This window comes from Pholis gunnellus, assembly GCF_910591455.1.
Source record: "Pholis gunnellus genome assembly, chromosome: 13".
Taxonomy (NCBI): Eukaryota; Metazoa; Chordata; class Actinopteri; order Perciformes; family Pholidae; genus Pholis; species Pholis gunnellus.
This window is the reverse complement of record NC_136540.1, coordinates 5,751,970-5,778,007: the sequence shown is the minus strand read 5'-3', so window position 1 is coordinate 5,778,007 and position 26,038 is coordinate 5,751,970. Positions and strand designations below refer to the sequence as shown.

Sequence of the window (26,038 nt, the reverse complement as noted above, 5' to 3'; positions counted from 1 at the left end):
GTCGTGTTTCTGTTCACCTGGTGAAGTCCAGTATTAACTCACTTTTAGCTCTCTTTTTGTGTCTCCAAAAACTTCTGATGAATGATCTGCTATGTTCGCTAGCTAGACGCTAACTTTGTCTGTCATACGGTACTAAGCAGGTAGTGTACAGTGGGGTGTTGGAGCTTTTCTGATGAAAACTGCTGCCTGTAGGCCAAAAACAACGCTTATGAGAGCCGTGAGAGTGAAGTGTCTTTAATTAATGGCCATCAAGGACAGTATAACTTTTAAATAACCCGGCAGACATACATTTGGTGAGTGTAGACATACAGCAACATTAGCATTCATCTGGCGTTGTGTTTTTGGACACTTGACAAATGTACGTCCATGCCCGATAACGGAAATTTAGCACCGCAGCACTGTTTTGCCAGACATCAAGGCTGTGTTTGTAATACGTTTTACTTGAGAGAAATGAAATAGTTTTACCCGGCTATATATAGCCTGGTGACAATATGCTCCTGATTTTGAATATGTATTATTTTTCAGGACGCTGCTGAATAATTGACTCTCTAAAATGCCCTTGATGGTTGTCCTGCCTGCTGGCTGTTGTAAAACACCATCTGTTTACAAAGTCAACCAAAAGTCTTGGACTAAAAGACTTTGTCATTTGTTCACCAACTGATAAATCACATCAGTGTTAATATTCACCAAGAGACCTTGGATGTCCTTTGACATTCAGATTTCACATTTTTGGTGATAGAAGTTAGAGTACACCATATGTCAAATTCAGATAATTCCCCCAGTTCAGGACTTTCACACTTCAAGCTTTTATTTCTACATATCTTTAATTGTAAGCACACTGAATAGCTTAACATCTCAAGCTCATACAAATATCCAAAATATCCCGCTTAGTTTACAGACAGAAAATGAACGAAAATAAAACTCTCAGGGGAATCATTTGTAAATCCCCCACAAATCCTTTTTCTTAAGCAGCTACTAACATTACTCAAAGTGTCATGCATATCCCAGCTTATGGTGTTCAGTTCTATGTGACAGAAGACTGGGAGGAGAGCTGACACTCGGCTTCTGCCTTTTCATTTCCCCTCTGCCACCGGAGAGATTCACTGTGCTGGATTCTTGCCTTGATATCTTCCAGCTGTTAAAAAAACAAGCAAACACGTTTTGACCTGATAAAGTCTGGACGATGACGGAGCCAAATCCAGTCTGAGGTCAGCTGGGCACCTTCTTACCTATGATCAGACTCTTCACAATGCCCTACGGCGGGACAGTCGCACCGAATGTCCTTTTGAACTCCTTAACCTCCCCGAGTGTGAGACATGTGGACACACATCTCTGCCTCTTTAGACTCACTGGCCGATGTGGTGGCGCTCAGCGAGAGCCACTTGTCTTTAAAGGCCATACCTGATCTGAGTGCTGTCTGCCGAGCACTTCGCTGTGAAGGTCACCAGTGGGGGAATGGAGGGCGGACATGTCAGCCGAGTCGGTGTGCTCTGAATACTTAGGAGCTCTATTGGGAACATCGCAACTCACATGTCCATCAGTGGCGGTCACCAGTGAGAATGGAGGAGCTAGTTGAGAAGAGACGGTTATTTTTGCTGTGAATTGATGATTTCTTTTTTTTTACTCTCGGTTATTTGCACTTGAATGCTAACGACTAAAAGCTAGAGGTCTGGAAGGCCTGCTCGTGGCCCCAAAAGAACCAGGCTATGCTTTATATCTACTGAAGGATAGGTCCATAAATAACTTGTCAGATGTATTCATGATTAAATTCAGAGGACTACTAATTTCAAGATGGAAAAAAATCTGGGGGTGTGGCTAGAGGCTTGAGACTATATTAGCTGCTAATAGCATACACACACCCAGTCGAGTACTCTTTTAAAGATATCCTACAACCTCGTACACTTGATGAATGGAACAAAATAAGAATTTAGCTTTGAGAAAAGAATGACTTGTTAATTGCTACAGTACAGTAAAACAAATGGATGACGAGATTCGTTGTCATCAGATAATCTGAGCTAATCTTCCCTCTGAATCTAGAAGAAACCCGCCATCAACTCCCAAATGCTCTGCATGTAGTGTGACTGGACTCGACTGCAGGGTTAGTGACATACCGTTGGTCCTGTTGAGAAGCATACGGATTCCAAAGGATGCAGTTTAGTTTCCTCAAGCATTTAAAGGTTTTAGAGGAACACATAATTTCCCCTCCAGACATGTTTAAGACATTCACAAAAAGGACTGCTTTGGATAATAATTTGTGTCTAATATGGAAGATCTAATACACGTTCGGCTTTGCCCTCATTCAATAAATATGCAAATCTTTGTCGTTAAGTTAACGGATGTGCTACTTTACTGAAAAGACCATTGTCAGTGTATGTGCACTGGAGGCTTCGGGGCTCCACGTCACACGTGTGTAAGTTGAATAAAGAACCACAATCTGCTTCCAAACTAGCTGTGGTGTCACCGAGTCATGCTCGAACAAACACGTCGTAAAATCAGGTTCAAGAAATGTTCCTCCTGCAGTAGATGAATGTGGAAACAACCTTCTTGTTTCAAACTCCACACATACATCATTCTGCACAGTGAAGGTCAAACATCCAAGTGAAGTAAAAATAAGTGAAACACATTTTTGAGTGGAGAGACACTTTAAAATTCAGGTCTAATAGCAGTAACAATTCAATAATTCAAGAAATAAGAAACTCTTATATTAAAAGGGCTTGTTCAACAGTCTTAGGGCCTCACTGAGCCTTTACTGTATAATACCCATACCTTTACAAATAATGCATGGATAACTGTGTAGCCAAGCCCAAACCTGTCTGAAGTATTAATGAGCACGGACTTCTATGCATAACTCAGTGAAGCAAACATACAGGAGGAGATATAACAGCTTCAGCAGCCATGATAGTTCAGGGTCACTTGACTGTGATACGGGCTGAGAACCCGTTTTCATTGAGCCCGTGTTAAAGCCAGCTTCCAGTAGAGAGGCTCTGTGACTGACATAAACACATTTTACAGCGTCTCTTTAGCTCCCGTAGTATTATCCCGTATTCTATGGAATCAGCAGTTTCATCCCTGGTCTGAGAAAAAAAGGGTAACGCAGCATGTGATGCTGCTTTGCTCTGCTCGTTTAATCCATTCAGCGGTAGTGTGGTAGCTGGGGTAAACCATTCTCTTTCTGTCAGTTAGTTATGACCCAATACGGCACGTAATGAGCTCCTGCCACCGTGCATTGTCGCCAGCACTCAACATATTGTGTGCACTGTTCTTCAGATAATGGAAATATGCAAATGTACCAGGTACGTTGTCATTATCTGTCTTGGAAGCTGTTATTTATTCAGCTGTTTTTGCGCTTTTAATATATTTTCGGCTTAATAATGTGCTACCTTTTCAAGGGTCATTGGTCTTCCTACATGATGCGTTTCTTAATGGCTGCAGTTCATCCCAGTTTATACTTTCAGTCTCACAGCCTTAATAGATAATGACCTGGATTTGTTGAGTCGCGTACATTTTAAGTAACGCCACTTAGATTGAGGGGTTTGACATTGACATTAGTCACCAGCTTTCATATTTCACTCAACTCAAATAACAATCAACCCGCACTGAACTCAAAAGACCTAAACAAAGCCAGTTTGAGGCCTGCTGTTTACTCACAGCAGCCCTCATGCCTATGGCAGTGACCGATTTTCTGTCAATCAAACACTGTGTTTATGATATTCTTATACCTACTACTCACTAGAATAAATGCTAATACATAACCTAATTGTATGAATGCACCTAATTTATTGTAACAAATACTGTATATTACAGTTTTAAATGAACTTTCGTGATGTACAATTGCCTGTTACTCTGTTGTATTACAGTTATTTTGACTGACAGCTGCAACATTGTGATACACTTTTGACTGTAGACTCAGAAACTTAAGTCATTGTTATTGTTATGATAATGTACAGGATTAAGATGGATAACACGGATAGTTTAAAAGTGCTTCTTCAGGCAAATTGGAAAGGTCCTGTGATTGTTAACCTTCATTTTATTGTCATTGGACGCTGTAAGCATCTATGTGACACTTAGCTCATGGGACAGTGTGTGTGTTTCTGAAGGGAAAAGGATTCTTGTTAATTCACAGCCAAAGCTATTGTTTCGTTTCCAAAAGAAAACGTACAAAAGCCACAAATTACTTTCCTCACCTTAACTAGTTCAAACAAACATAACAAAAGCTTTCTGACTCCTTTCCTTCACTTCCCTCTCTTCTGGCGCATATAGAAAGTGCCTTTGTGGCCCATCCTGACTGCTGACCATGGATCCTTAACCCCTTTAGTAAACTATCAGTGGAACCATCCAAATTCCTGCGGGTGTATCGTGGCTGCTCAGCCAAGTAACTGTTAGCTCAGCTTCTTCCTTTCATATACCTCATCTATTGATTCACCCCATGGCACGGGGGAGCTCTGCATTGAGTCACGCCCATTGTGCTCGATGAACTGCATCTTTAGCAGCCCATTACACTACATTTGCTGGAGTATGCGCCTCGTGTCTTATTGTGTCTGTGCTCCCTACTTGCGTTCACTTTAGCCTTAAATTTGCAAGCTTGGATTCCTCAGTGAGGCAGGAAAGAGATAAGTGATGTGACCTCCTGTGACACGCTGCTCAGGCAGCATGGGACACAGCCATTTTCCCAATTAATAGTGAGTTAATTATGCTCTGTAAGCTCTCTGTCTTTGTTATGGGCGCCGCAGCTTTGACTTCATCTTTTGTGGGTATATCTACCTCTGTGCACTCTTGTTTCATCTCGTCTTCATTTCTCAAATCTGCTGATTTTTGTCTGTCGAATTTTTTTCTTATTCCTAAACCTTTGTAAAGCATCTATTATTTTAACTTGTGTAAAAAGTCGTTAATTATGTATCTGACAGCATGGATTTATAAATATATACATGCACTGCAAATGCATCCAGTGCAAGAGCGTGGGGGCTCATGTTTAATTCATAAAAAGAAATCTCAAAGCGTTGTTTTCAGTGTTCTTCCTCCTATCCACCTACTCTAGCAACTGTCCATATTTCATTGTCTGGAGACTGTTTGAATAACACCCAAATGGATGCAGATCAGACCAGTTTTATTCTGAAACCGCTTGTTACATCCCCTCTATACCTGCTGTAAAAAATTTGTATCATAATTTTTTTTATTATTTCTTACGAAGGGATTTTATTGTTCAGATTGTTAATAGTTGGAATAAATTCAGGCATTAACATGTTGCTAACTGTAGTCAAAAGCCAGAATACCCACGCAGCTCTTCTTTACAGCCAGGCATTTACCTGCTGCTGTGCTCCTAAAAAAAAGACAGTTGCGTGATGGAGCTCTTCTCCCTCTGCTCCTCCAGGTTTTGCGATCCTCCAGGCCATCATGGAGTCGGCCGTAGCCAATAACTGGCAGGTGACAGCTCGCTCGGTGGGGAACATCGTGGACCCCACAGAGTACAGACGCATCATCGAGGAGATGGACCGGCGGCAAGAGAAACGTTTTCTCATCGACTGTGAGGTGGGCAGGATCAACTCCATACTGGAGCAGGTACGGAGCCAACACACACACACACACTTCTAGCTCAGCCTGCGTCATTTGAAAAAAATAACGAGAAACAAAATTTCTGTCCTTGAACACCTTTATGTTCCAGTAGAGTAAACACTGTCTTTTCCTCACTTTTTGCCTTGAACATCATCTCCGTCTACACACTCAGTGACATAAGGCACTCTCCTGGCTTTGTTTGTTCCCCACTATTCCTTTATTTTTTGTTATTACCCTAAACACCTAGAGTGCATCGTGATTGCCTCAGATCTCAAGATTCTCATTTAGAAGAGGGTGTTAAAGCAGGCGAGACGGGAACACTCAATTAAGGGCTGTTATTTGTTGTTTTTTGTTTGCACGTTGTTTTGAGGTCACCTGGGCTTAATTCACGTGGAGGAATTAAACAGCTTCCTCATCCTTGTTTCCTAGGTGATCATCATCTACGGTTTTCCCACATGAGTCTTGATTCAGATTCAATGTTTGCTAATGCGTGCTGCTCACTGTGGCTGCACCGGGGAGAATACTTTATTGTCAAAAATGTATTAAATGAGGGTTAACTGGGAATTCGCTTACTTACTCAGAAGATCATTAAGTGTTCATTTTGAGGATTAGAAGGATTTATTTGCGCATTAAATAGAGGCCAGGTTGTCAGTGGTCTACTACACTTGCTTCAAGCACATGGATGGAATTTGATGTGTACAGATGAATGTTGATAATATCTCATGGGGGTGAGTTGTGCACGTGAGTAAGTGTGATAGAAAGGTGAATGAATGTGACAGCACTTGGAAGTGTGAATGCACATTTATGTTTTATGTATGTGAATATATCCATTGCTCCATGTCAGCCTGACACCTATTTATGGTATAGATGACCTTTTATTTCAACTCATGGCTTTCTTTAGTTAGTAAGAGATTGCATACAAATTTAAGTGAAACAAAAAAAAAGATTCTTCATTTACTAAACCAATGCTTAATCTTAAGATAAAGTTAGTGCTGACACTGAGTATCTATAAATTATACAGTTAAATGTGTGACTTGCATTCAAGCGCTGGTCACTTCAATCAACCTCTGTTTACATTTTCCTGGCAAGCAACGTTTTGTGTTTTATTTGTGTTAGCCAAGCAGAGTAACGTGTTACAAAGCCCGCCAGCATAGTGTGTTTTCTGTGTGTGAACCATTAATCCCGAGCACATCTTAACCTTCTGTTCTTTGCTGAGATATTTGTGTGCCCTCTGCATAATGACCTTCATTTTTGCCGACCTTGTGAGTTTTACTCTGACCTTCACTGCAGATCTGTCTTCTTTTCCTCTGACGCGGGGGAATATATGTTTTTTTGTGAACATTTTCATCAATTAAGAGAAGTTTGCTTTTCTCTGCCCTTCACGTTGATACAGAGGGTTTCTTCAAACTACCTCCATATTAGATTGAAGTTATTGAATCAGATAATGGCGGTCACTTGGTGTCGCGTCAGGCCGATCCGATCATAATCTCCTTACGGTGGCGGATTAGTGCGAGTGGTGGCCTTGTAGGCAGCATCTGTCAGACGTGTGTCTCCCCAGATGCGTGATTGCAGCAAGACGTGCCCGTATCTCTCCAGAACGATTCCTTATACAAGCTGTGACATCAACACATGCTTTAATGTAATATCACCTCCCAGTGTAAGTAGGACACACTGTCCCATAACAGCAACAACAATGAGCCTACTATAAATAGCCTACTCTCCTAGCTTGAGGGGAGATCTCTCACAAAGGCAGGAGTGAGCGAACACAACCGAGATCACTCAGGAAGCAACCATCCTGGACGGGATTTATTTTTTTTTACCAGTGTTTAGGATTTGACCTCATGAATGCTATAATCATCTAAATTCAATTATTTTGTATACCTGCATATAGGCTATTATCGTCCCCCAGTGCATTATAAAGGAATTTATACACAGATATATCTATCATTCATTTTGCTCTAATGACTTTTGTCAAGGTGGCTCCACTTGAACAGGGCTTTATCTGTTGATAAATGCGCCATGGGGTTTTTTTTTTTTGCTCCCCTCTCACCGCCTTTGAAAGTTTCAGTCTGCTCATCTCTTCACTAAAGTAAAGACGGAGCGATAAACACCTTTAAGGCTTCTCATCAATAATAGAAGCACAGTTGTTTTATAATCGCTGCCAGAGGACCCCCAGCCTCCTCCTTCACAGCTGACAGACATTGCACAAGAGTCAAGAGAGAGAGAAAAAAGAGAGCTTGTGGGAATTGAGCCATGTAGTGTGAGTCTCCCTGTTTAGTACTGTGGAGGGAAATGGGAGAACTGCTGAACACCCAGAGGTGCACTGGAGTTCCACACCCAGCTAGTCAGATAGTAAAACAAGATGCTGCATGAGGGATGAGATTACATCTGTGTGGATGTTATTTAATCCTCTATGTGAATTGTAGTTTTGTATGCTGCTTTGCGTGGGCATTGGTTTTAAAGGCCAGGACATACGAAATAGTTTCTCTGACGGGGGGGATTTTTTATTTGTGTTTAGGTCCCAAATTATCCGTTTTTTTAAACTGTTTAAACTTAAGACTAAGAGCTTACAGGCCATGCTAGCAGCTGTGTGAAGGTTATACTTACTTCACATACTTAGTAATATTTTCAAATTGACTATGCTCACCATCCTAGTTTAGCCTGTTAGGTAGCATTTGCGAATTAGCAGTAAACACAAAGTACAGCTGAGGCTGATGGGAATGTCAATAGTTTTGCAGGTATTTGTTTGTCATGTTCATGTAGCACCAACAGTTGAAGATTTCAATTGATTTATGACCAAAGTCCTTAGAAATTGTCGTTCAGGGGCTTTAAAGTCCAAACTAAACTTCACGGCACTCCATGCAATATTTTCATTTAAAATCACTAACGTGGTGGCACTAGAGGAAAGATGGGACCACCAAAGTCATTAGGATTTACTCCATGAGAACCATGAATGACTCTGCAAAATCTCACGGCAATCCATCCAATTGTTGAGATATTGTATTTCTATTACATCACTTTCAACCATGACTAGCTCAAAATCTACAAAACGATCTGAAACGATTGCACGAGAGTCTGTGGATTAGTAGTCAGATCCTGGTTGGAGCCGGTCTGTCCTACGCTCTGATTGGCCGGTCCGTGTTCGAGGGGCAGGACTTAGCGAAGGGTCAATTCCCCCACAAATAAACCACAACAGCGAGGCAACTATCTGGGCTTAGACCTTCATTTCCTTTTTTTCTTTACTTCCATTATAAACAAGAAAACATGGCTTCTGAAAAAAGAGAAACAAGTTTTTGTAGAGTCTTCTTTGTAGTGCTGGCATCCAAAGGAGACCCGAGAGAAGTCTGAGTTTAAAGCAACCAAAAAAATGAAAAACAACATCAAACAGGCGTAAGCAGGAGAGTTGGCCAACTGCAACAAGGATAGTAAGGACGTTACAACTTCACAGACATTTTTTATTTTGTTGAAATTGGCAAGCAATCAGAAGACTGTTCAGAAGTGGATAGCTGATCGCTGCTGGAAGCAGAGGGAACCATCAGACTGCACACAGTTCCAGGTAGACTGGAACTAATGAAAATAATGATTTTAGCACTTGAATTGAACTGAATCCATTCGATAAAGAATGTTTTTACATGTTATAACAATTTAAATGTTAATACCTGAATCTAAAAAAGACTAGAAAGGAGCAAGGACATTCAACAATTTATTTCTTGAGTATAATTTGCAGACAGAGAAAAAGACAAAAATACTATTTCTGACTTATACAGCCATGTCCTTCCTCTGCTAGATTTTCTTTCTTTAATGCAATTCTTTGACAGTCAAATCCTTCCTCACATCATTTCCTTTTAACAAATAGTGTAACAATAATTAGTTGACTGGTGAACGGGGACAGTCATCAACCTTAGGATGCCAGTTCCAGTTCTGAAGAAGGTAGATGACAAATCACAGTAACAAAGAGACGCCTCCATCAGTGGGAAGAGAGTCAAATCCTCTTGAAGGCGCTTGGGTAGACGTCCAGCTCTGCGCCGGACTGTGGCTCCAGTCTGCTTAATTAGTGTCGATTCCTGTCGGAAATATTATAGGCTGATCGTCCCGCAGCTCGGCCCGGCTCAGGCCTGCTTCAAATGGCACAGACCTGCTCGTCCAAACAGGCGGGCAGGAGGAGCCCTGAGGATGGACAAATAAAGATAATCGAGACCTCAGACAACTGCTCTCTGCCTGTCCATCCTCCTGTCCTCCTGTCTCCTGCACAGCAGAAGTTTATGGCCCCATATTTCTGATTACATCCTCCACAGAGAGGTGAATGCTAATGCATAGATGTAACATGAGTCTGTGTGTTGTTGTTTTTGTCTGTTAGCTATGATTCATTTGTATTGTATTGCACTGGTGGTGGGTTGGAAGACATTATGCTGGGTCTTTACATTTAACTGCAGAGTTCAGGACTCAGTCCTAGTTGGAAGAGTGGATAGAAAGTTAGGAATCTTTTGACATTTTGCAGGGAGTTAGAGGAGAAGATTGATACCACTCACGTATTTGTCTGTTAAATATAAAGCGATATAGCCAACAGCCAGTTAGCTCAGCTTAAATAAGTGGTTTTAAAGGTGCTCCCTGGAGCTTTGTTTTAGCCTTGAGGGTTAACAAAGGCGCTGAATGTATTTCCTTCCTCGTAAAACATTTGCAAAGTTGATCAGTTTTGTTGTTGAACATGCATTTTTTAAAACCTGCATAAATGTAAACAATGCAGCTACATTTATTTTCTTACATTTTTGTACCATTACCTTAGCTGACTCATTGCAACGCTATTTGTACTTTATCTGAACTAACTGTCAGTGGAAGAGCATAAAACCATGTAGGAATGTACATCACGTCTCTCGTGTAAATATAATGTCCTCTTCTGAGTCATAGGGACATGTCATGGTTTGAGGACACTAATTGCCCATCATAAAGGCCAACACTATTTTGGCAGATATTCATGTCATTCAGCCTTCTTGGTACGGACTCATCGCAGATCCACTTCAGCACTGCTGCAAGATCAGAACATTCAGTGTAGAGAAAAGATGACCGGGCATGGCATTTAGACTCTCCTTTCCATTCAACGGGTTTTAAAAATGTAGGAGCCAGTCAGTACAATCAGTGCTGCAGGTTCCATCTCGCTTTCAGGCCTCAGGTCTTCTTTTCCCCCCGAGCTGTTTGAAGAAGCTGTTTTGTGAGAAATGGATTTTGACAGAAAGGACGATATTAGTCCTGTGACAATAAACGTGAGGCTCTCTCAGTGACGGTAGTGCCTGACCTCTTACAGGTTCTTGGTGGTTTCACAGACTCAGAAAAAAAGCGATTATCCCAGAGGACCATGAAACTGGAGCATCAGGATCCTAAAAATATTTGTTATGCCCAGATGCTTTTTTCCAGAACAGCACTGCCAACAGAGGGATGGAGCAAATCCCACAGCAAATAGAATAAAATAATCCTTTACCAGAACATGTGTACTGCTCATGTAGTGGCAGAAAAATAGCGCTAGTTATGGAGCTGGTTTATGTTTTTGATGGTAATCGTATTTGTCTGATTTCGATCTTCATAGGGTTTACTTGACATAACAAAGTACATGCGTTACCGACTATTTTACCTATTATTATTTGCTCAACCAATCAGTTACGAACTATTCATGCTGATATTGTTTTTCTGTTGAATTTTGCCACAATATACAAAGTTTTCTGAATATAATCCATTGTCAATATAATAAATCGTACATGTAGAAAGTATTTTATCAGTATGATTTTTTTTTTTTTTAACATTTTGTGTTAGCTTTTCATTAGCTTTTGTTTGCTATTAGGAATTTATTTATTTAACTTTTGTTTAATCGTTAACTGTTCTTACCACGAACAGTGTTTTTTATGCCGTTGGCTCACCAGTTGATTGTGTAAATAGAAACACGATCGAACAAGATCCACCTCCCAGAATCATCCAACCAGGTATCTCAACACTAGAATACGTGTCAGTCTCCGTGCTCGTTGCCAGCCAGATGACTACCAATGCAGCTGTCGGGGGGGATTTTCTTTTCTTTTTTCATGCACGTCTAAACATTTTCAAGTTGTCTTGAAAGGAAACACTCGACACAAAAGCCAAGTGGTAAATGTATCAACGTGATGTGCATGAAAGTATATAAAATCAACAGTGAATGACGGAGGCAATGTGACCATTTGGATGCTAAAACACATTTGCCTTACACCACAGCTTTACATTGTGATTCATGAAATATATCATGTTTGAATCATGGCGGCTGAAGCTTGTAGCATTTAACACTAAGAAACATACAGTATGTGCTTATGACCTGCTTTGGCATCCAATATGACTTTTACCTCTCCTGTTAGACAGCTAAATGGAACAGAAACTCCCACATTATTGTTTGTTTTTGTGTTCCTTGTAGCTGCAGTAAGCGATACATGTTTGCAGTTGATTCTTTTCTAACAGCTAAACGTGCTTTCAGTCAGAAACAGCAGTTGAGGTGTCAGTTTTGGATGCTCATATAGATGTGTGAAGTCTTGTGCTTTCTGCCTGAGTGTGCTGGTGACAGTCACTCCAGGCACTGCAGCTTCATTAGGTGCTCGCTGTGTTGCTGCACTTGGGTCAACGCCGCTCCCTCTCACACGGACAGCAAATGAAAAGCTTTTCAAGACAATTTGGAAGACGATAAGCAGAAAAGGCTTCTAGGATTTCTTTTGGGTTACGAGGAAAACGCAGGAAGTGTGGGGGGGGGCTTTCGGAGTCAGTGGGGAGAGGTGCGAAATGTCGAACACAATGAAATCATTTAGCATTTCCGAGGAAGGTAATTGGATTTATTGTTGAAATTTGTCAGAGTGTATAAGCCGGTCGGAGGGCCAACCTTGGAGCAAGGACGTTCCCTCTACGAGACAATAAGGGAGGAGTAAGCAGAGGAGGTTAAGGTGCACAGGTGTGAATGAAAGCACAAGTGTGCGAGTGCACGCGCTGAATAAGAAACTGGGCAGTTATTACATCATTGTACACCAGGCCGAAATGAAAAATCTGGAAATAGCACTAGAGATATACCACAGGGATGCATGTTCTTGTTGCAGTGCTGTTGTAAAATGTCTCATCTGTATTCAAGTGCTCTATAAATTCTCTCCAACACGATATCACTATCACTCCGGACATTCAACATTTAGCTGATTTCAGTGCCTGAGCACACTTAAATCAAAACTGTGGGGGAGTGTAGGAAGTGAAAAGACAGGGAGGGGGGGGGGGGGGAGCAACTATCCACCCCCACAGTTTCTTTTTTGAAGCTTCGTAATCTACGATGCAGAATCTGAATCGAGGGAGATATGGAGAGAGAAAGAGAGTGCGTGTGAGAGAGAGAGAGAGAGAGAGAGAGAGAGAGAGGCTTGGCTGGTGAAGAAGTTTAAAGAAATCAACGAATGCTGCTCTCTCTGTGTCTGCTCGCTCGCTTAGACAGGTGCTGTACAACGTTTTGAGTTTAATTAAGTCTAGTGTGCGACTGAGACGGGTGGAGCATAAAGCGGCAGACTGTAGAGCACAGGCGACTGCAGAGAGAGAGAGAGAGAGAGAGAGAGAGAGAGAGAGAGAGAGAGAGAGAGAGAGAGAGAGGTTTGCCAGAGCCTTGACCTTATTTTACATGTTGAAGTTAATGGAAAGGAACAAGTGCTGTCATCACAGTTTGTCCCCTATCCGTGTGTCTCATGCAGACACACACACACACACGTACAAATGTGGTCACACGCTCCCTCTCGCCCTTGCAAATGTTGCTCTAAAATGTCTTTCTTTCATTCCTCTCTTTCTACCAACCAACTACTCTCTGTTATGAAATCAAAGGTCTTTGTCATTTCTGAATCTCAGCCCTCTGAATGTTCTCGGTATTATGAGACGCGGATGTGACTCATTGTGTGTGTTTCCTCCTGCGACTTGTAGGTGGTGACCTCCGGAAAAAACAGCAGAGGATACCATTATATCCTCGCCAACCTGGTGAGGACTCGCAACATGAAACAATCCCAACAAAGCTCAGAACAACACATCTCTATGTGATGCAATGCAGTGCAAAGAAATGCAACACTCTCTGTAGAATAGTCAAACTTTTCGACATATAGTGCTGATAGACTACCAATTGACTGCAGTAATTAAGCAGAACTAAGTAATGAGCCACTGATGGGTAAGCAAAAGCAGTTTATCCTTTGCTCCTAATGATTTCTCGTTCCACTACCAGTCACTTGTGTTCTTTGCTCTCAGGGTTTTTCCAACATGAGCCTGGACAGGGTCTTTTCCGGTGGAGCCAACATCACAGGCTTCCAGATCATCAACCCAGACAGCCCCATCGTCCAGCAGTTCCTCCAGCGCTGGGAGCGCCTGGATGAAAGAGAATTTCCAGAAGCCAAAAACACTCCACTGAAGGTCAGTGAGGCATAGCTGCCGATGCTGCAGTAACATTTTATTAAACATCTTCAATGACACTTTTTTCTCTCCTCCCTCCTCCTCCACGTTTTGAGGCAGTAACTCTGCCGAAACCAGAGAAAAGATGTCATTATGAATCATTTCAGTGAGACGTTGCTTAAATAACTTGTCACCTGCTTGCCCTTGAATAGCTGCATCTTTCAAGCTCGCGCAATTTTTACGTCAATCATAGTGTGAGGCTTTGATTTTTATTTTATTTTTTTACATCAGTGGCACTGCTCTGAGTGTACACACACCAAATACTCCTGCGGAGATGATAACCTTGCTTTGATAGCAGTCTGCATGATGTGCATCACTGGGGTTTCTCGTGACCTTTTGTCTCAGTACACGTCAGCGCTGACCCACGATGCCATCCTCGTGATTGCGGAGGCCTTCCGGTACCTACGGCGCCAGCGAGTGGACGTGTCTCGCAGGGGGAGTGCGGGAGACTGCCTCGCCAACCCTGCAGTGCCCTGGAGCCAAGGCATCGACATAGAGAGAGCCCTCAAAATGGTACGAGGGCTTTCACCGTCTCTTCTAACCGCTCTGCTATTTATTTAATTTAGAGTTTACAGTTGAATCTTTGCTTTATATCACTCTTCACTCTAATCTGCTTCAAAGGTTACTGATTGTTTTGTTATGGTGAAAGATATTTCATTCTACACAGCATGTCAGAACAGTATTATTTCTTAAATATCATCCCTCTTATCAAGCAATGTTTCCCTTCCACTAGTTGTCACTTCCACTAGTTTTGCACATCTTTTCCACATTGATCTGATCACTTTGCCTCCCACAACACTTGCGTATAACAACACACCTGGGAAACCAAAAGACGCTAGAGAGAACTTTGGACGCTGTATTTCAAGACGGTTTGTTGCATGTTTTCATCATGTGGAGTTTGCTCACCTGTTGTGCGTAAAGAGCAAGTGTTATCCTTCTTTACTTTCTGCCTGGCAGGTCCAAGTACAAGGTATGACAGGAAACATCCAGTTCGACACATTTGGTCGACGATCTAATTACACAATTGATGTGTATGAGATGAAGTCAGGAGGACCCAGGAAGGTGAGTGAGCACACAGCCGTGGAAACATCTATCCTAATTTGATAATGTGTAATTAAATACAATCAACAGGATCAGCATATGATATAGATATTAGCACTGTATGTTTTGATGTCCTCTAACATAAATACAGACAAGTTTCAAGCAGCTCTTAGATGGGGATTGTACCTTCTCTTGCCGCGATGGCAGAACACAAGTAGAGGGGTTGACTTTGATTTGGACTGAAGCTGCCAGGCTTGCAAACCAGCCCAAATCGTGTCATCTCGCATCCCCTCGGAGATTTGAATCTGGAAAAAATCCACGGAGAGTCAGTCGAGCCCCCAGAAGCTGAACCAATCTACATCTGTGGGGAGCAGTAATTTAGAAGATGACATGGCTTAAAACTCAGACACATCACGAATATCTATTTAAACCAGATGTCAATGCTACAAAATGAGGTATTACTCTGCTACTATACGCACGCTTATTCAGAAACTGATCACAGTCAATAATTTAGCAGAACTTTAGTGTTTACAACTTTGATGCTTAAACCACTGACAGCTCAGCGAGTGGTGCATCTGTCCAATCAGGTGTCTGAAGGGTTCGTGCTGATGCCTGATTGAGCTGTCAATCGCCTGAAATTACATAAAGCAATTGCCTATGGAGTCTAGGCGGACAACACGCAAGTTGTAATATGTGGGCTTGCTTTGCAAGATTTGAAATGATGATATTTTGTGTATCATTATGTGAATGTGTTTATTTGAATGTCACTTTTTGAAGTTCAGTCCGGTTTTCCGTGTTTTCCTTAACGCAATTCTTCAACACTGCCTTTAATCCACCATCACAGTTAAACTCTTAAACCTCAGTATAATGAAGCTGCTAAGGTGGGTTAGCAGCTCTTGTGAGGCAGGCTTTAAAGCTTCAGTCCTCACAGCAGTATTGCACCTTAAAGTGCACATGAAATTAAATTGCTTGTTTATTTTATATTGCAGCATAGAGATCTGCTCTGTAAACAGGATGCCCTTTTTTGTCACGTAGCCAATAAAAACATTTTATTTTACACTTTATCTGAATACTTATCAGCCTTGGAGACGGACAGACAAAAGCTAAGAACCGGGAGCCGCAGCCCACATTAGCTTTCAGTGTGTCCATGTTGTCTACAAGCGTTGACACGTGTCCTGTTTGGTGCCATGGTTTCCTAAACGAGCTAGCAAACAACCGGGGGAGAAGTGCACTCACTCAGAACAGTCATTTACCCATTTAGCTTGACAGCTGTAACACTTGTCAATGTCTGTTAGTTTAGATGGTAAATCATTTGGTCCCCTTTTCCTCAATACCACTAACAAAACACTGTCTATCCTCTTATTAGCTTGTAAGCTCCAGAAGGTTTATTCAGAAACACATGCATCGACCTGCCTCTCCAGAGGATTGGAGGCAAAAAGGTCATTTCTGATATATGTCCACAGTTTTTCCTTCTGGCAATTATAAAACTATTAACAGTCAATTCGAACATCACTGACGACTTTTGACAGCATGTAGGAATAATTTCAGTTGGACTTTTACAAGGACGTGTCTCCAGATACACTACACTCACGTGATGCATTAGTGCTGTAATTGGCCAAGCCATAGGCAAACACACACACACACACACACACATACACACACACACACACACATACACACAGTGCTGTGGCTTTGCAGGCTCTCTGCCCCTAAACTCTGACAAGGTCCCCACAAAAGCTGGCTCCAAAAAAAGGAGGTGGCCCTATACTGTTCACATAGTTCATCTCACATGGCAACATACGTCACAGCGGCCCGCACAGTGCAAGACAATCATCAGTGACAACAGAGTGAGTATTGTTCATCATAGCTACCGGACGTGGGAGCCGTTGACTTCTTCCTGGCCGAATAAATCAAGAGTGTAACAGAAATAAACATAATGCATCCACCGGAATCATCTCAGGTTCAGTAGACACAAAGGGCCAGTGTTTGTTTCTGTGTTACGTTATACTGTGTGCGCTATGTGTAGTATTAATAGAACAGTAGAAGAACCTGCTGCGCTGGCTCGATAAGGCACATTTAGACTAGTAGATTTGTCTTGCTGGTATTAATTGTATCAGTCTTCGAGAGCTCTATTGGTGCTGCTTTCTTGTTATGTAAGAGAACATTTTTTCCGAGCCAGGAATAGCTTACGCCTACTCTGCTGAAGTGGAGCCCAGGTGAAGTGAAAAGCGCCACTACAAGCTTTTTATAAAAATCCTACATCAGGCAAAGCTAATACTGTCTCCTGCTGTACTGATAGAGCCAATCAACTCACACATACCTGGAGGCTCCTCTGTAAAAAACGTCTTTCTGCTTCTTGTAATAACTGTGAACCTCTTGTTTCATTTTCAGATCGGCTACTGGAATGAGTACGAAAAGTTTGTTTATATTATGGATCAGCAGGTCACCAACGAGTCCTCTTCTGTGGAAAACCGAACAATTGTGGTCACTACTATCATGGTACACTCTCAAGCAGGTTTTAAGTGTTTCACCATAAGATTTCTGCCACTCAAGGTCAAGGTGTCCATTGTTGCAATCTGTCCTGGGAGGGTAGAATTATTTCGTTTTGAGTTGCTTTCCATCCACTCACTACATGTTGAAACAGTCGATTCACAAAGAGTGTTTCAACTGTATCCGTGTGGGTGCCAAAGCATTTTGGTTTTTTTATATTACGGTGGGCTGTTGTAGTAGTGACATCACAATAACGGCTTTGGTAATGATAACTATAAAGATAGACACCATTTTATTCACATTCAGTGCATACGTAAGTAAACATATTTCCCTCTCATTAAGTAAGCTGTCGGTGACGTCGGGGTAGAACCAGCTGTGTCTCACTGGAGACATGAAATGATCTGCGCACAAGGAGGACATAAACAACCAAAGGCTGCAACCTTTGACTGTTTATCTCTTTGTTCAAATTTACTTTGGCACTGAATTGTAATGTATCTATCGTAGGCATCTCTAAAACCAGTGCTCCCAGCATAGCAAGCTCAGGGTCAGACACAGTGCTAGTTTCGGTACAGACCGTAGTCACAGTTTAGCAATCATCAGCCATTTTTAAATGTAACATAAGGTGCTCCTTATCTTACATTTAAAACCACGGCCTCTCGTTCCTTCTGACTTTGCCTATTGTGTTTGCATCTTAGACAAATTCAGAATGTAATAGCCATACATTCTCATTTCAATGTGTAGTAACTCATTGTCCTCATGACCAGGCAGGTAATACAACAACTGTAAGAAACAGGAAACAGAAGAGTAGTGTCATTGCATTATTTTCTCACTGCCAGGCATGCCTTTGATTTGAATAAAGACAACTATTGTTTTTTGATACATCACAGTCATGTCACTAACTTCATGTTGCTTTTCTTACATTCCATAACTTTAAAGTTAAATGCCATATTCAATGAAAGGCCATCCTATCATTATAGGGTGCGACTCTTTCATTTAGTTTTTGTGTAACGTTGTACATGACTGCAGAATGGAAGAGAAGTTAAAGAGGGACTAGTTCGAACAACAAAGGAGTGAAACTGCTGGATACTGTGAAAGAATCAAGTATCGGTCTTCTCTGAAGATGACTTCGATTGTTAGTGAAATAACCTCTGAAAAACATGTTCATGCCGTAAGGCAAAGCAAATCTCTATTGCTGAATATCCTCAAGGTGACATTAGTTCATCGAGAAGAGGTTTGATGGCGAACGTGTTTTTCCATTTTTGAGGAAATCCATATTTTATTGAAATCCAAGGCACAGAGGTGATGCGGAATAGTCAAACGATATAATCGAGACAACAAGCAGATTATTTTATTGTCGTGATAGAAACGAACGAAAGAACCAGTATGACTTTTTATTTTGGTCATACAGCTACTCTTCTGACGTGGCTCACGTGTTTTATGAGCTCGATATTTGTTTGATGTAAGAATAGATATCCCAAGTTGTGGATGTATCACTCTCTGCCTTCACTGACGTTTACTTTATGAACTGGAAAAGTGCTCCATTCAACTTGTCCTGCTCCTTGTGCCACGCTGATGCAAAGCAAATGCAAACTCCGACCTATCATCCATTTTCACACGTTTAGATTGCGGATGAGGCTAGCATGAAGGAGCTCCTGACATCCTGCTTTGCCTCCGTTATGCATGTTAGATGCTTTGCTCGACTCCCGCTGACCCATTTGACCTCGTCACTCCAGCAGCGGCCTGCTTTTTTAGTCTGTCGAGTCCCCAAATAACATGCCTGTAACTGATGCTGCGTAGATCCTTCTAAACTCTGCTCTGTTTGGCTTTTAATGTCCCCCATATCTGTTTGTCTGTCACCCCAGCATGTGTGCATGCGTTCAGTACCAATCACGTCCCAGCCTTGTGTGACTCATGAGGCCTGGCCACTGTGGATCTGTATGTCTCTTTACAATGAACTCACATTTATGTCTAATTAACAGGAAGCTCCGTATGTGATGTACAAGAAAAACTATATGCAGATGGATGGGAATGACAGATATGAAGGCTACTGTGTCGATTTAGCTTCTGAAATTGCAAAACATGTGGGGATAAGATATAAGCTGTCAGTAGTCCCGGATGGGAAGTACGGAGCCAGAGATCCGGAGACCAAGACGTGGAACGGGATGGTGGGTGAACTGGTTTATGGGGTAAGTCTCAGTCCGCCTGTGTAGCTCATAAGGGGGGGTTAATGTTCATCTTTAGTTGTTTCCTGCTACTGCTACTCCGTTTTCTTCAGATTATTGTAAAGCATAGTAAATTAAATTAAACCAATGATAAACCAATGATGCAAGATTATATTGAATATGACCATGTCAATGTACCATCAATCATAGTGGTCTGAGTGGGTTTTTGGAAAGTCCTTCTTCAACTACAAATTGCCTGGACTGTTTTTTTTTGTCATGCATCTCGTGGCTCACTCACACTTAAACTGGCTTTAGCAAGATGATATGCATCTTTTATGAGACCTCAGCTGCTGAATGAATAATGTCGAAGAATCTCACACGGCAGACTGGAATTAAAACAAAAATCTGTATGCAAACAGTGATTCAGTGCAGGATTCTCTATTTAAAACCTTTACTTTCCGCTGTTGTGGCTATTCTAACAGAACGCTCTGCTCTTCTGTAGCCCTCTTAATATTTAGACAGAAAGAGAAGACCTATGCTGTATTTATTGCATCCAGAATTAATATTGGACACTTTTGGCTTAGACCCCTCCTAACTTGATCTAAGATATGAATCCTTTGTGTTAAATATTTCCATATTTCGATATTCAGTTACAATACCGCCAATCACCTCAATGCAAACTTTTGTCACCGCAGTGAGATAACTAATTGACGAGTCGGTCAGGCGTTTGCAAAAGATCTGAGAGGTGAATTTAACAGGCTGATTCACATTTCATGGACTGCTTACATAAGTAAGCTCCTCCACCTCTGTCTTCCAACCCTCTGTTTGATTCATGGAGGAGATTTGGACCGAGACAAAGACATTAGCCAACACAAATGCTGAGTGACTCATTTTTAAATGGCAGATATCCCTCTCACAGGCATTATCACAGGTCCATTCAGTATATTCTAAGATTTAACTGTGTCCAATCTCTTTACTCCATGAATTCACTTAAAAGCTGTGCGCCTGGGCACGTACAGTATATATGTTTAGAAGACAGTGTGAGCTATATATATATATATATATATATCATGTTTATTGCATTGACTTTGAGTTTTTCAGTGTTTCTTTTGTTAAGTCAATATGTAAACCTTTGGTTGGTTATTTGTTCTGTAAGACTAACTCCCAGTGTGCCTGTTCCCATTTTCACAGAGAGCTGACATAGCCGTGGCTCCTCTAACTATAACGTTGGTACGGGAAGAAGTGATAGACTTCTCTAAGCCCTTTATGAGCTTGGGCATCTCCATTATGATTAAGAAGCCTCAAAAGTCCAAACCCGGGGTGTTTTCCTTCCTGGACCCACTGGCCTATGAGATTTGGATGTGTATAGTTTTTGCCTATATCGGCGTGAGTGTGGTGCTCTTCCTGGTGAGCCGGTTCAGCCCTTACGAGTGGCATCTGGACGAAAATGATGAGGCCAAAGACCCTCAGAGCCCCCCAGACCCTCCAAACGACTTTGGGATTTTTAATAGCCTGTGGTTCTCCCTGGGTGCCTTCATGCAGCAAGGATGCGATATCTCACCAAGGTTGGTTGTTGTAATTCACTCTCCACCACCCCTCAGTTGTCTTCGTCATCTCTCTGCATTTTATAGTCCCATTCATTCATCTCCTTCCTGCCATGGTGCATATAGGTTATTTTGAGCTTTGGTATTGCTGCAGTCCACCTAACCTCATGCTTTCACGACGTCACTGCACTTTTCCTCCCATTTCTTTCTCGGAGCAAACACACCTTTGCTTTGAAACTGCATGCCGGCAGTGATGCTTTGCATCCACAAAATAACTTATATCCACCATGCTGAGGGCTGTAAAATGCAAAGGGGTCATTATGTTTCATCCAGAGTAGCTGCTCAAACTCCTCATGACTCTTGGAGGGCTACCGTGTTTTTGCTGCATGTCCCATTTTACGGTCATCTCATTGGTGCATATAATGCATTTTGTTGGGGGGGGAAAAAACATCATCAGCACCATTACATTATGTATTTTTCCAATTCAATGATCATCCCCTGTATTTGTTCATCCATCCGTTTCTTTATTCATCACTGTTGTGGTGTCCCTCACCTCTTCTTCAAGGATTTTTGCTTCCGTCATCCTTTCATCTGAGACGCTTGGAGATTGTATAGCAGCTGGTTGAAGACCAAGGAGAGGTTTTCACAGGTTCAAACTAGTCTGAAATTGGATGAGTGGTTGATGATTTGCTTCTGAAAAAATGGGTTTTTAATGGTGAAAACATTTGGCACAATTAACATTTATTTTGTAGGGAAACAGACAACAGATCAACCCTTTAATTATTAGTAATCACTAAGAAGAAACATCTGAAAGATAGGGACAAAATATATATACAGTCATGTCATAGCATAGACTTTGATTGCTGAAGTACAAACTAAATATTTACAACTTAAAAAGCACCATAAGGGTAGAATACATCCATAAATATCTATGAAAACAATATATTTGGAGAAATCCAGAGAAGTACATCTGCAATGCAGTGACGCGGTGCAAATAGACCCTCATTTGAAATGACAAATGTGAGTTCATCTGAGAGCAGCACATTCAGTAAAACGTGCGTGATGATGGAAATCCGGGATGGTACCAGAGAGAATAGTCACATTTAAAAAATATAAACCCAGGGTTGCTCTGCAAGGCACAGATTTTAAGTCGGAGCCTTTACGCTGATGTGGAAACTGTGAAGAATTGGTTAAGGAACAGTGAGCAGGATGGGAGTATCTCTATGACGGAGCAGTTTGGCTCATCACACCCTGAATTCAATGGCAGACAGAGTCTCAGTGTGCTTTTTACTTCAGACTTGTTTTTGTCCTCTCTGGTCTAAATTTGTGATGGAGATTTAACAACAGATGTACTAAACGCTCTAACAAATGTCTGCACCAAAAACTGGCTGCAGCTTTAAACCAACAGCTACCACAAGTAAATAAACTTGCAACCTGAAACACAACAAAAGGACCAAGACCTGCTTTGTTTCACCAAAGACAAAAAAATGCACCCGATATAGCAGTACTAACTTGGAGCGAGTGTTATCCTGGGATGGTTGCACACCTGAATTAGTGCCAAAACGAAATGTGGAACACAGTTATATTGAGTTAATGAGGCTTATTATTACTTTCAACGAATTAATCAATCATCATAATCATCATATTTTGAGTTAATGATACTTCTCTAAAAGTAATTTGTGCAAATAGCATGGAGCACCAGGGACATGTGGGTAACATCGCAGTTCTCATCACTTAATGGGTTAACCTCTCCAAAGAGGATACAAATCCTCAAATTAAGGAGATAGTCTGGGCTAAACTGGGCTGACAACGTGCCAAACACAGAGAACTCTGCGGAAAATGATCCTTCTATCGCTCCCTATGTTGTATTCTGATGCTCTCATGTCTCTCTTGTCTGCTCTGTTTCCTCCTCTCAGATCTCTGTCCGGCCGCATCGTCGGAGGAGTGTGGTGGTTCTTCACCCTCATCATCATCTCCTCCTACACGGCTAACCTGGCGGCCTTCCTCACCGTGGAGAGGATGGTTTCTCCGATCGAGGGCGCCGAGGACCTGGCCAAGCAGACAGAGATCGCCTACGGGACGTTAGACTCAGGCTCCACCAAGGAGTTCTTTAGGGTGAGTGTCTCAACTGGCTGTCATCCATGCTGCCGCTGCACTGTATAACGAGAGCCGCTCTCACTTAAGTTAAAGTTGGCCCGGAGCTTTTCTGTGTGATTTGATTTATTACCTGCCAGGTAATAAATCTAAGTATAATCAATGATATAATTGTCTATAATTGTATTTTCCCCTGATACAGCGCTTCCAAATTAAGCTACTAGTATTACAACTACACCTGATTAATTCAGTACTTTATAAAACAGTGGTACACAGTATTAAATTATGGTATTAGGCTTAGGGTTTAAAATCCATTGTGTCCACAAAATGAACTTCGGTTCTCTCCTTCAAAATCCCCAAAAAATGTTTGATTGTTTCTTCACCCTTTCTGGCAACAGATATAATTCACCTGTGCAGTTCTCACAATTATGCTCCCTCATCCAATCATCAGTAGAGTCATAAACCAAACTTGATTAAACTCTTCTAATGTGCAGATTCATTCTTATATCCACTTGCTGCCAAAGCAAGGGCGCAAACAATTATGTCGAGGTCACACAGTGCATACACGGCTAAGTACTAAAAACGGATTAATCTGCAGCCTTAAAAACACTAATAATTCAACTTCCCTTAGAGGTGCCATTAAGAAAAGCAGGTGACAGATTGTGTAGGCGTGTGGGTCTTAAATGAATCATTTTGAAACCAATGTATCCATTTTGTTTAAATTCTGCATCAGATTGTGAAGATGTAGTTCTGTCTCAGCCTCTGAATCACTGCGATTTGTCTGTGATCTGTGATTTGTTGAGCGATTCATAAAGAATGAAGTGAAACAACAGTTCAGATAATCAGGTCCGTTCTGTTTATAAACTTAATAAGAAATGTAATTTTCAAGAACTACAAGATGTTTTCTGTCACTGAACTGCAGTCTCAAAGAAGACGTCCTATTCCTCGGAAACGGAAATGTCATTCACATCCGTTGTCCGTCTCTGAGCTTGTGTCTATTTTAAGTCCCAGTCGGCCTCTTGGTGTGAGTGCTCTGAGTGATTCTGAGACGTTTGATAAATATAAACCCTGTGGACCCCGTGTGATCAGGAAGGCACTGTGTGCTGGTTTCAGACTCTGCCCCAGTCCACAGGGAGTTATAAAATCACATCTTACAATCTCCTCTGAGATTCACAGACAGCATGAGTAAAGATGCTTAAACACAGTAAAGGTAGAACAGCTTGTTTCTGTCTGTTTGGTTTGGTTATCTGCTCCATTTTACTCTCGCAGCTGGCAGGACGGGGGCTTTCTTGTTAGGACAGAGTCAGTCCGAACATAATCTAATAAAAGCATGCACAGCTCTCAAGAGAGAAGTGCGTTTGATAGTGGAGAGGAATGATTCTGCTGGGGTGTCAGCGAGGGGAGGCATGTGTAACGTTTCTGTGACCCAACCCATTTATAATGGCGTTCAAGCAGAGTGGCATGGCGTGCTGTGTGCCAAGCTGGACTCGGGTCTAAAAGCATTGAATTGGAGCAATCGACATGATCAGTGTGGAGGAGGTCATCTGTAACCCGCTGTCTCCGGCACTGCAGTACTTTAAAACGGTACAAAAAATGTGGCTGTTCAGAATATTTTTATTTAGCGAAGACAACGAGAATCCGACGAGCATGTTAAGGGGATTTAGTTAATGTAACATCTAGGGGGAGGATAATCATTTCATACAAGAAATCACAAAATAAATGTATGTAATACGGCTCATCCGGAGTCACACAGCTGTGTTGATTTTCTCCTCTTTTAATGTGTAGTAACTCAAACCAGGCTTCTGTGCAGGGACAGCAGATGTGACATTAAGCGGAGCACTAAGGAGCAATAATTCAGTTGTCAAAGTAGGAACTTTTTTCAGCAGACTTCTCCATATGTCTTGTTAACTTAATGTTATAAAATAGATGATGAAGTAAAGAGAGAAGATATTTTTGGGTGATTGGCACATGCCGCAGTCGTAAAATACCCCCATTTGACGTGTCTGTTAAAGAAACTTTCAAATATAAAATGTATCAAATAGATTTTTTTTTCTGAGGCTTCCTGGTGAATCATCGCATTAAAAGCAGCTCCACACGCTGCGCTGGATGTGCTTATCCACGTTGTATTTGGCAGGCTGTGATTTGTCAAAGGTGCTCCTGAGAAGATAATTGACGGGCGTGTAGTGATTTCATCCTGAGTGACAAATATTCTGCCTTTCTTCCTCCAAACTGGAAATGTCAATGCAGAGGAGCCGTTCTCTTATTACGCTTATTGAGATCTGGAGAGTCAAAGCTAATGATTAATAGGAGCTGTGAATACTTTTTAAAGAAGATCACACAGTGTCCTCGGTACACAATATATACAGTGACGACTAACAAGTCTATTTTTCAAGTACTCACTTTTATTCTTTTCTGGTTTTTAGAAAGGATTCATTACGTTGTTCTCAAACCACCGGGCTTTGCAACGCCGTGGAGATTCAGTTTTACTCAACTTTTAACCTCAACTAGATTTATTTCTGCTAAATATCACAAGTGTCTGCTAAGTACATCTTATCTGGTTTTAGGCATGTGTAAAGAAATGTGCTCATTTGCTTTCTTGACAGTGATTTCAAAAGTTCAATACCGTTGTGTCTGGACACTCAATATGAAGCAGGAGCTAGTGGACGATTAGCTTAGTTTAGGATACAGACTCGGAGCAAA

General features: G+C 41.6%; 1 protein-coding gene across 1 annotated transcript in view; it reads left to right on the top strand.

Moving 5' to 3' along the window:
• LOC306705435 (glutamate receptor 3) overlaps positions 1 to 26,038 on the top strand; it is a gene marked incomplete at its 5' end in the record, with an annotated part of 62,237 nt that overhangs the window by 24,678 nt on the left and 11,521 nt on the right. Inside the window, 9 exons of the mRNA XM_079172193.1 lie at positions 5,369 to 5,556; positions 13,492 to 13,545; positions 13,807 to 13,968; positions 14,353 to 14,520; positions 14,965 to 15,069; positions 17,440 to 17,547; positions 19,518 to 19,724; positions 20,892 to 21,265; positions 23,161 to 23,359. Coding sequence (XP_079028319.1) covers positions 5,369 to 5,556; positions 13,492 to 13,545; positions 13,807 to 13,968; positions 14,353 to 14,520; positions 14,965 to 15,069; positions 17,440 to 17,547; positions 19,518 to 19,724; positions 20,892 to 21,265; positions 23,161 to 23,359 — 1,565 coding nt within the window. The remainder of the gene's footprint in view (positions 1 to 5,368; positions 5,557 to 13,491; positions 13,546 to 13,806; positions 13,969 to 14,352; positions 14,521 to 14,964; positions 15,070 to 17,439; positions 17,548 to 19,517; positions 19,725 to 20,891; positions 21,266 to 23,160; positions 23,360 to 26,038) is intronic.